This window comes from Protomyctophum bolini (assembly GCF_963924005.1).
Source record: "Protomyctophum bolini genome assembly, chromosome: 2".
NCBI classification, from domain to species: domain Eukaryota; kingdom Metazoa; phylum Chordata; class Actinopteri; order Myctophiformes; family Myctophidae; genus Protomyctophum; species Protomyctophum bolini.
In genome coordinates this window covers 6,160,116-6,171,658 of record NC_137863.1, presented here as the reverse complement: position 1 = coordinate 6,171,658, position 11,543 = coordinate 6,160,116, and the positions used below count along the sequence as shown (strand labels likewise).

General features: G+C 42.1%; 3 protein-coding genes across 3 annotated transcripts in view; all 3 read right to left on the bottom strand.

Moving 5' to 3' along the window:
- LOC308330666 (RNA-binding protein 5-like) overlaps nucleotides 1-11,543 on the bottom strand; it is a 239,561-nt gene that overhangs the window by 90,805 nt on the left and 137,213 nt on the right. The gene's annotated exons all lie outside the window — the stretch shown is intronic.
- On the bottom strand, nucleotides 4,797-7,568 carry LOC308330699 (caveolin-3-like). The gene is made up of 2 exons (XM_080785674.1): nucleotides 7,228-7,568; nucleotides 4,797-6,312 (listed from the first exon to the last, which is right to left on the bottom strand). The coding sequence occupies exons 1-2, from the start codon at nucleotides 7,339-7,341 to the stop codon at nucleotides 5,971-5,973; spliced, it is 456 nt and encodes a 151-aa protein (XP_080641800.1). The 5' UTR covers nucleotides 7,342-7,568; the 3' UTR covers nucleotides 4,797-5,970.
- Nucleotides 8,421-10,347, bottom strand: cav4a (caveolin 4a). Its single transcript, XM_080791615.1, has 3 exons — nucleotides 9,980-10,347; nucleotides 9,124-9,311; nucleotides 8,421-8,860 (listed from the first exon to the last, which is right to left on the bottom strand). Exons 1-3 carry the CDS (start codon nucleotides 10,211-10,213, stop codon nucleotides 8,710-8,712), a joined length of 573 nt encoding a protein of 190 aa, XP_080647741.1. The 5' UTR covers nucleotides 10,214-10,347; the 3' UTR covers nucleotides 8,421-8,709.

Below are 11,543 nucleotides of genomic sequence, written 5' to 3'. Positions count from 1 at the left end.
TTTGTAATTAGCAGAATCAGTCCTGAGAGATTAGCAGGTTTCTGAACTTTCCACAGCCCACCAATGACCCAGAGTGAGTATAGTTCTGGAAATTGTGGCATCTTATAATGATCATTATTGATGACCAATATACAAACGTATGAATATAAGGTTGAAAATGGGTGAAGTGGCTCTGTAAATTACATGATAATCAAGGAGCATGTACCATTAAGGCTCATACATAGTCTGGATTTTCGGTGGTGAGGTGACCACTGACCACCGAACTACAACATGACGTCACGAGCCGCGGTGAAAAGCAAACCACCGCCACCGCTCCAGCCCTTCTCTCTGTTTTTACTCACCACCGCTCAACGTTATTTCGCGGTGGTCAGCTCACCACCGAAAATCCAGACTATGAATAGGCCTTCATGCCATCGGTGGACCATGCTAACCGGAGCTGTGCCAGATGCCCAGATCATGGGAACCTGCTTGGACACAGAACATTTCCTGTTATGTGCAGTAACTAAACATAGGATGGACCAATTTAGGTATCGTGTACAAATATGTATTTCATTGGTGGACAAAGTAGGCCTACTCAACTCCAGTACTTGGATCAAACACTAGATCAGGCTCAGCTCCAGGATGAAATGAGGTAGTTTAAAATGGCATAGGGGCACACATAATTTCTATATAGTAAAACAATACATAAAGCTTAACCCATTTTAGACCCGACTACAAACGTCTTCTAAATCATGACAGTTTTCTGAAAAAGCCTATGTTTCTATGTCAGTGGTTCTCAAACATTTTCATGTCAAGGACCCCCACATATTATATGTAATTGGCCTCCGACCCCATCTCAAAATATGTTGTTCCAGGGACCCCCCCCCCCCCCCAGAAGCAAAGATTTGAGTTAAAAACGAATATCTATTCAAAGATTTGCTCCACATTTTCACGATTTAAAAGAAAATAGCAGATCTACAACAAGCTCGTAGCGCAGCACTCGGTGCCAAGCTATGAGCTTGTAGATCTGTTATTTTTCAATAGCTAAAGTATAACAAAATGCTAAAAACACCAAAAGGGGCCCAAAATGTAAAAGTACGATATTTGCCTTTGAAATGTAGTGGAGTGAAAGTTACTAAGTAAGGTAAGTATACCAAATACAACTATATTAAAACATTATAAATGGTTCATTTACTATATACAGTATAGCACTTTACATATAGATTGTGCATTACATTCACCCATTCACACACACATTCATATACACCGATGGCGGAGGAAACCATGCAAGGCACCAACCTGCACATCGGGGGAGTTCAGAGTCTTGCTCAAGGACACTTTGACACCAACTCTGGGGGAGCCTGTGATCTAACTAGGAACCTCACGGCTTTCCCATCCGGCCTCATATCTATAGGCATATACTGTACTTAGTTACCGTTAGTTCTTTTTGGTTACTGTCCACAACTGCTCATGAAGCATCCGAGGGCTCTTACTGTAAATCACATTTCATTAAGTCTACTGTCTGTCAGGCATGGCCAGCTGTTTCGACCATGGGAACCTTGCACACATTTCCTGTGTCATGTGTATACACATCACGTCATGTAGAACGGATCCAATTCTGATATTGTTTACAAATTGTTCTAATTCTCTAAGAGATTATAGGCTACAATTTGTTCTGTAATGAAGCATCCTAGAATCACGTTTTGGGGTTTTGGCGGTCCAAAGCGTGGGGGTTTGGCTCCATTTTCACTGAGATAATATTTTGCCCAGAGGGATTTTCAAAGCCAAAAGTCTATGTTCTTCTTTTGTGTATAGGAGATGTACTGTTCCAGTTTTATTTTAAGGTCTCTTCTACCGCATGACTAGTTGTAAGTGATTCTCAACATATGGGCCGGGGTCCACTGGTGGGACTTCAGGATACAATTTGCCAAAATATAATACATTAACAATAGAACGTGAATAATATTTTAAAAAGAATTATGAAGAAGAAGAAAGAAGTATGTTTGTTCCATTGATCAAAGCCAGAACACATGGTTGATTGATCATTTAAATAAGCATGCTCTGAAAATGCATGCTGCCCACCAGTGTTGTTTTCATCAACTAAAACTAAGACGAAAAAGTGTAAAAGTGTAAAAACACTCATTACGACGGCATCAAGACCCGCCAAAATACATTTTAGTCGACTAAATCAACTGTAGATTTAGTCCAAAGACTATAACTAAACTACAATAGAAATTTTCTGCCAAAAACAACACTGCTGCCCACCCATCTGACCACTTATGTGGGTCAGGGGGTGAGCTGGTGATGCTTTTCAGATTTCCAAGTGATCGATGCACATTTGTTTAGTTTTGATGTTCAGCTTTTAGTCCTCAGCTCTACTGTAAACGGTTGTTGTCCTGCTTTTAGAATTTTAGGGACTGTGATTTGGAATTGATTTGTAAAATGCATGACATGATGTACACTAGATTTATAATATATCCTCAGTGTTAATTTAAATGTGATGTGATATTTTAATGCAACAATAAGGGTTCAATAGCTTTATATTCCCATAGTAATCATTGCTATATAATATTGCTTTCATATATTAATATATATAATATATATGGGGGGTCTCCATCTTCAGTAAACAGAGAGAGAGAGAATACTCATACAGCATACAAGATAAACCAGTGAAACTGTCTGGAAGTGATGAAACAAAAACTATATATATATTAAACTGGAGATTGGCGTGATCGTCCCGCACCTGAAAATGTATTCTGGGTTTAAGAAAGAGCTGGAGAGAGTGGAGAGGCAGAGGCGACTGTTATTGAACAAACACCCGATAGCAATGATTGCTATCAGAATATACAGCTTTAACTTTGCAACAAACTTTTGGGTTTTAACCAAGAAATATCACTTGCCGCACTTTGAACTCAGCCTAACAATAAAAGCTCCATTTGGGCCGGATATGTTTATATAAATATCAGATTATTTATCCTAATATCTTCATCCAGCATGGTTTATTATGAAAAAGATCACCTTCTTCCTTTGCAAATGAGTTCATATTCTTGTGACATGGTGCCAAATAATTATTGCACAGTGCCATCGCTTATCCCATTATGAGAATCACCTGCTATTTGATCAACTGTTGTTCACCACCAGAGTCTGTAGCCTAATTATATGCTATGAATGGATTGCAAACTGTTTTATATACAGGATTATTTGGTGTACAGATTTCTTTTTTTCATAATACTGTATGCTGAAATAAAGAGGTGGTTCATTCAAAATAGTATTATTAGTATATTAATTTTCTAGTAACAAATCATGACAAGTGAATGTGATGTAACACCCGAACAATCCACTATAATATAATTCCATATCAGTGTTTCCTAATTCAAACCATGGGTCAGGAAAATAAATTGGGTCACAGAACGACCTATATATTTCAGAATTGTTTAAAAAACAAAACAACAAAATTCTACAACATATCAAATCAACAAGCTTACAGCATTTCACACAGGTAGATAACTCCTTCAATAATCACACTGTATGAAGTCTTCACTGTTTTGTGTAGGGTAAAAACTACAAAGAACAGTATTGTATACTATACTTCAACAATAATCATAATGTAAAGCATGTAGAAAATAAACTTCAGTTTAGCTTGCCATGCATACATTAACACATTCGGGTATTATGTATCCATACAGCAGGTAAATATACTAAGGCAAGTTCCTCATCTGGGGGTCTTTGAAATGGAAAAGGTCGAGGGAACAACTAGCTGAGTGGTAAGTCTGACAATGGCACCTCCTAGTGGCCAACACGAACTGACAGCGCAGCGCACTTGGGCTCGGCGACCCGGGTGTTGTATCATCATCATTCAGAATCGTCATACATCCCTCCCCGTCAGAATCTAATATCTAACATTAAATTGCAGCAGCATTCAGCACAGCAGTTCAGTTGGCACGGCGGCCATAGTAATTAGTAAATACTGTATTATTTCTCACTGCAATAGTGACTATTAGAGAAATAATACAGTTAAATAGTAAATGCTTTACCTGGCTCATGGCTGCAGGTGCAGGGGCTGTGGCCGGCCGGGCGTGCAGGACTCGAGCTCGGCCCCGGTTGAACACTGCTGCTGCTGTTGTTATTTTTGTTATTGTCCTCCTCCGAAGAGTCGACGACAACTTCACGACAATGTCCTCCTCAACGTTAGCACTCGCCCCCTGCTGAACACTGCTGCTGATGCTCATGAAGGGTTCATGAACTAGACTTTCTCTTCTGAGCCATGTTGACAACAACACAGACCGGTGTATCCCCTGTCGGCTAAATTCAAATCCGTGCGCCCCGTGCACGGAAATAGTAACCGGAAATAGCGTCAGCAGCAGAGCAGTCGACGATGATAAATATAAAAACAAACCAAAAAAGTGTAGTTTAAGAATACTATTTATGTTATCCTCCAGCACCTCACATTATTGACAGGACGTAGGAAGATCATAATATGTCTACGGTGGATTTTTATGAAACAAAAACTTTACAGATTGAAAGAGTGTGTGTGTGTGTGTGTGTGTGTGTGTGTGTGTGTGTGCGTGCGTGTGGGTGTGGGTGTGTGCGCGCGCGCATGCGTGCGTGCACACTAAAAACAAACACTGAATAAATGAGCCCACACTGTTTAAAAACTAGGCTATTCAGAGGGACTCTATTTAAGAAAAACAATAATAAAATCTCTCACAAACAATGTGATCTTATAATTACATTAGGCTGTCAAGAACACAGTATATGCCTAGGCTACAGCTAATATTGATCAATATTGCTAAAATTGCTAAATATTGCAAAAAGAGTTCAAGGTTGTGCTTTATTGTTACATCTTGTGTACAGTACAGGACAGATAAGAGTGAGAGTTATTTTATTTAGCTTCCTTCAGACAATGCAGCAGCAAGGTAGGCTATTATTTATAACAATAATTAATCATAATAAAACCGTAAAAATATTTTCAAAACATTAAAGAAAAAGAGAGAGTGCAAAAAGAGCAAAAATAATTCAATTAATTCACTCATAAAGTCTACTGTGTGCAGCCTATAATGCTTGATTCATGGTCTGTTATTTGATGGTGTTGCTCACTGAAAATAGCAGATCTACAAGCTCACAAGTGTGTCTACTTTTGACACACAACACACTGAACTCCACACCGCTAACGAGGATGAAATATGAAATAGCCTTAAAGCCGGAATCCATATACTTGTATGTCCCCCACGTGAGCACCAGCAATTCTAGTACTATTGACCTAGAAAAGAGACCAAGTTTGGGCAGAGGATGCATTGTGATTTGATCTTCATGCAATAGGCCATACCTCTGCAGTACCCGACCACTAGGCCCATACATTTCTCAATACATAGACCAAACTACAACTATAACTACAACTGGTTACTTAAAATACATTGTCATTCACTAAAGAAGTGGCATCTCACCCATTTTCAACCATATCTTCACACAATTGGTCCTCGCTAATGCTCATTATAGGGTCATCGCACACTGACGCACACTTTCCGCCTACTCACTCTTCATCTCACTGTTCAGTTCAGAAAGCGCTGCCTATGACACCAATGGGGATTCTAAGCAGTTCTTCTCTTCCTGGAATGTAAGCGCATGCTCAAATAGAAGCCATTGTTCTTACATAAATAATAAGAATATTAAATGTCTTTCAAAGTTTGAAAGACATTTTTTCAAATGACCAAACCTGCCTACCGATGATGCCACTGGTAGGCAGGTTTCTGTCCACCGTATAGACTACTGTGGAGTACTAGTACTGTCAGTAGTACTTCTCTCAGACACAGAGTGGGTAGACAGAAATGCTGCCATCTTTCTTACAATGAGTATTAGTGATGACCAATTATATGGTAGATAGGTTGAAAACAGGTGAAGTTGTCTTTTTAACTACATCAGGCGTAATAGAAGGTTCTTGAATGGATCTAGTTCCTCGTGGTCAGAGAGGAGGACGACGTACTCCAGCAGCATTCACACCTCCTTGTGCAGCGACACTCTCACGTTGCTGCAGATCTTCCCCAGGGCCTCAAAGACGGGGTCACAGAAGGTGTGCACGGCCAGCGAGTAGATGCGGCTCAGGCACATGGACTCGATCAGGCAGCTCTTGATGCAGGGCATGACCGCCCACACGTGGCAGAACGACAGGCAGGCAAACAGGAAGCCCCAGAGCAGTGCCACTGGCACGCCGAAGACGGCGGTCAGCACGCGGTAGCACCAGTACTTGGACACGGTGAAGGTGGTGAAGCTGGCCTTCCACACCCCGTCCATGCTGTGCGTGCCCTCGGGCTCTGCGATCACGTCCTCAAAATCAACCTATAGGCAAGGCAAGGCAAGGGAAGTTTAATGTACAGCATATAGGGGTGTCAATGTCTGACATCACAATGATGAGATTATGATTCCTTAGGAAACTATTTAGGCAATATTTATATTTGATAGTATGACACTCAGATGTGTGTAATGTCGTGATATGGCGTCAAGTCTTATAGGCATCGCAAAATTATCATTGTGTAAATATTTGGTGAAAGTATCAACTCGATATATTTGATTTTATTTCTTTTCTTTCCCCCACACCTCAGTGTGACTTGGATAAAGTTAGCACCGGCTGAAATGTAGGCTATACTGAACTGACTAGATACAGTAGGTTGACAACCAATGTGAAGCTGATACTTTAGGTGTAAATATAATATTTTGCCACACCCTCATTCAGAAATAGCTATAGCAGAGGTAGTCATGCCATGCTATTAGCTATTTCTGGGAGCAATGTTAATAGGACCAGTGCAACATCAAGGCCAAAGGAAAAAGAAGGGAAAAAAGAACACTTGTGCTTCTCAATGTAGGGTCCGGGGGCCTCCTTGAGGGGGTCCAGTCATAGAGTTAAGGCCTATTCATACTCCAGTTTTAGGTGAAATGTAACCACCGAAAACTAAAACATGACGTCAAACAGCGGTGGTAATCGCTGCACAGCTCACCCAAACACATCAGATAATTAATGAGAGTCCTTGACATGAAAAAGGTTGAGCTGACATAGAAACTAAAGCACCGTTTTGGTGGTCACCTTATCACCTACAACTGGAGGAGTATGAATAGGCTGTTATTATGGGTCCAGTGGGTCCAGCAAAATTATTGTTATTAGGAAACAAAGTATGCACCATTTTTACACACTTATAGTTATGGGGGTCGATGAAATAAATAAGAAGTTTGAGAAGAAGCTTGTGCTCTGTACTGTACCTTCACTACATCCTCATTGATCTGCTGGGGATCCCTATTGATGAGGTCTATCTCTTTGGTGTGTCTGTCCAGCTTGATCTTCTGCTCCTGGTGGTTGTAGTTAATGTCAGCCATGGTCCTCCTGGCTCCTGCCTGAAGGTTGAGGAACCCGGGCCGGACGGCTATATAAAAGAAAGAGAAACGATTGCACTTGGCCTGCAAACGCAGCGGCGGAAGCCTTCAAAGCCCTAACCCTTCAATGGTGGCTAGCCGGGTCAAGGAGTGGCTGTATATAGGCCTCCGTCCGGACCTCTAGTCACTGTTCTGGCTCTCCAGGAATGTCAGCAGGCAGCTGTCAATGAGAGCTATCAACTAGTCTAAAGCACTGCAGGCTTACAGTATATAGCACGCACAGTACAGTGCTCTCTCGTACGCTCTCTCTCTCTCTAACCGCACGCACGCACGCAGGCAGGCAGGCACGCAGGCACGCACACAGGCACGCACGCATGCACACACACAGACACACATTAATTCTGTCCACTTTTCACACACGAGACACAAACACACACACACACACGAATTCTATCAAATTTCTTTGTCCAAGCCATAGCAGGTGTCCCTGAGCAAGACAATTGCAATCCCTAACATTTAAGATCAACTGCTTCACTATTGAAATGGCTGGTATGTATGCAATTACAAGAATGTAATTACTTACATTCTGAATTTAGGCAACCACTGAAAGGAGGCCGATAGCGCTGGAGTAATGCTTGGAGCTGTTAGAGACGAGCCACAGCTCCTTGACTGAGAAGTAAACAGTGAATTACAATAATCCACAAAAACAATAAAGCATTTCTGAGTTTCTCCGGTAGGATGTCACACGTGGAAGGAACATGTTATTCCAACCAGTTCCTTTCCCCTCCATCAGGTGCCTCGGCTGGCCAGGGGGAGGCAGTTTAGAGACCAGTATTACTGCATGTGACGTTACCTACCCTAGGGGACACGGGAAGAACATGCAAACTCCACACAGGAAGGCCCTTTTGCCAACCCCACCCAGGGTATATGCAGGCACTGCATGACATGAAGGAGAGAACACGCCCCCCAGCGCCCACAGCATCCCTAGCTGGAATATCACACTGATCTCTGTGAACATGGAAAGGCCCAGAGACTGATCTTCGTTGGGTGTGATGATTGGTTACCATATATTGTTACCATAATGGAAGTATGTGTAGGTAATCTTTATTTTACCAGAAAAAAATCACATTGATCATTTGGCCAAGACAAGGCCTATTAAGCAGTATAAAAACAACAGACAAGAACAACACGATAACAGAAAATAAAAATTGAGCATCAATAACAACAATAATGAAACATAATTCAACCCAAATCTCAGTCCATGAGGCAGCAGTGTACTCTGGGTAAACGTTGGTTGGGAACCAGTGACGCAGGCCATTATCCCAACCAACCGTCATACAGCATGTCCCTCATGTGTGGAAAATAAAGGTGTCATTCTCTAGCCAGGTGAACGCTGAAACCGCCGCAGCACCTGCTAGCACTGGTGAAGAAGGGCTGCACGATGATGCCCATGACAATGCTCCAGAGACTCTGTAACCAGCGGGTACCCACCAGGAGGCACTGGACACATGGGCTGAACAACCTGTAAATGGAGAAAAACATTCAGAGGAAAAGCATTGGCTTATGTAATGTTGAAACAGAATGTAGAAAGTATTTGATAAAACTCATTTATGCTTATAGTGTGTAGGGTGGGTGTGGGTGATTTAACCACCTGGTCTAAGTAAAAAAATAAATGGACTCTTGAGCTAGGTGTGACTACAGATGGGATCAATTAAATGCCTGTCTGTCTATTTTCAATGCATGAAACCATGGAGTGGTGACACATGAATTAGGCCCTCCACGCACCAAATGTGGAGGCAGCTGAGAATGCCAAACAGGAGGCCAGAGAAGATGGACGTTGGGATGGCCAGCAGCACCGTTACTATCCTGTAGATCCACACCCGTGACACCTCAAACAGAGCGTTGCTCCAGATCCACACCCTGTCCCCGCTGCGTACCGACACGGGCTCTGCTATCACATCCTCAAAGGTCACCTGCATGGAGGCCAGAGAGACATGCAACTCGTTAACGTTGAGCGGTGGTGAGTAAAAACAGAGAGAAGGGCTGGAGCGGTGGTTCTCTTCACCGCGGCTCGTGACGTCATGTTGTAGTTCGGTGGTCACCTCACCACCGAAAATCTAGACTTGTATGAGCCTTTAGTGTTTGTTCAGCAGCAGGGGTCTCTCCAGCTCTTCAGTAAAACAGAAAATGCATTTTCAATCAGAATATGGAAACAAGTTTTTGTTTTAACCTGAAAAATAAGGTATTTCTTTCATAACGCCTACTATAGGCCTACTGCGTTCTCAACCTTACATATCCATCATAAAATAAGGTATTTATTTCATAACGCCTATATACTGTAGGCCTACTGCGTTCTCAACCTTACATATCCACTGGACTCCAGGACATCAGATAGCCTTTTGTTTCCGGCTTAACCACTTGCATTATTATATTTTCATAGCATACCGTTTTGAAAAACGTTTACATTTTTAAATAGTAGCAAAAATTGTTAAACTATTTGTTAGCCGTCTACAGCATATTATAGGGATGGTTGGTGCATATCACTGGGCTTTTGCCTGATCAGATATAGTTTTACTAGAAATGTGACTACTATACCAAGCGCATGTCATCCAAGACCATGGATGGCCCAAATCAAAAATACCTTGAGGATGTCATTGATTCCACGGGGATCTCTGTTATTGAGCAGCGGCTTGGTGTCACTGATCTCCACCAAAGTAGACGTGTGGATGTTCTCCTCCTCGTCCTGGACAGGAGAGGCCTTCCACAACGCCACAGGCTCCTCCTGCTCGTCAGAGTCTTCCTCCAGCTCGTCCGAGTCCCCCAGGTCAATCTCCACTTCCTCCGAATCTTCCCCTTTCATCATGGTGTCGGCCATTCAAACATGAGGGGAAAAGCCAAACAACGTACGGCCGGGCAACAAGCGGATCACTGCGTCTCACTCCGTTTCACTTGAAGCTCATGCTCAGACCGTGCCGTGGGCTGACCAGCCCCCTCTAGCTGGCATTGCAGAGGGGTTTATATTGGGACTGTGGCAGAGTGGCCTGGATGGCATTTGCAGATGGTCTTTCTCTTGCATGTGTGGATCACTTCCCACCGTGCCTAGGGAGAGCCGCCCTATGTAGCAGGATATAAATACCAGGGAGCTTCTCTGTGGTGGACACTGATACTCTGTTGGGAACGCAGACACAACACAACACAACACAACGACACACTTTTGCTCTTCACATCTACCAGACACAGCTTGAGGACAATGATATGAGGACCTATACTATACATACATGATGCAGCACATGAGTATAATTTATAAATAAATGAATGAAATACATAACCTAACAGTATATTAGAAGACTGTGAACAGGTATGATTTCATAATAGAGGCTCCATGAATCCCAAGTCTTACATTAGGCAGAGTGGCAGAGCTGGCCAACCACTTGTTATATCCTTTTGGACCACTGACCAAGTGTTTGACTGTACTCTGTACTGTTTACATTTCTGCCAATAAATAATTAAATCAATCAAATGATCTATCTGTATCTGTATTCAGCTGGACAAAAATGTTGCTGACCTCAGCTCACAAAATGGGTCAAGATATTAATTATAGCTCAATACTGCCCCTGTCTGGACTAGGGAGAACATTACGTCCCTTTTAACAACCAGTGCTCATAGAACTCCTCCTTTATGACAAACACAAACAGTAGCTACCACAGTCAGTTAGTTAGTTAGTTCGTTTTCTCGGTCATGATTTAAGCATGCAGTTGAACATACAGAATAAAGGTTACAAAATTATGTAATTGTTTTGTTTTCATGTTGTATTGTAGACTGTATTGTTTTGTTTTTAGGCCTTCAGTGTGGATAAGGCCCAAGGGTATACAAAGGGGTATACAAAGTCTTATTGCGGCCCTGCTTTTAGCACAGTAGAGCGACTGCTGTTACATTATTATACTTTTTTTTAATCATTTTTATCAAGGGTGTCCTTAACCTAACAATTTTAGCCAACACAGTGCTGACAAACGCTAGCTATTTAATGTTAGAATACCCAACTGCAGTTGTGAGTTGTGACTGCATCAGGGAATTATGCCAACTACAAAAACAATGTTGAGATGATTTAGTTAGTGGTATCACCTGAGCATGGCAATAAAAACAGTGAAATACATTACATGGCCTGTTCTGTAATCAAAAAGAGCCATGAATCGCATGGCCCTGTC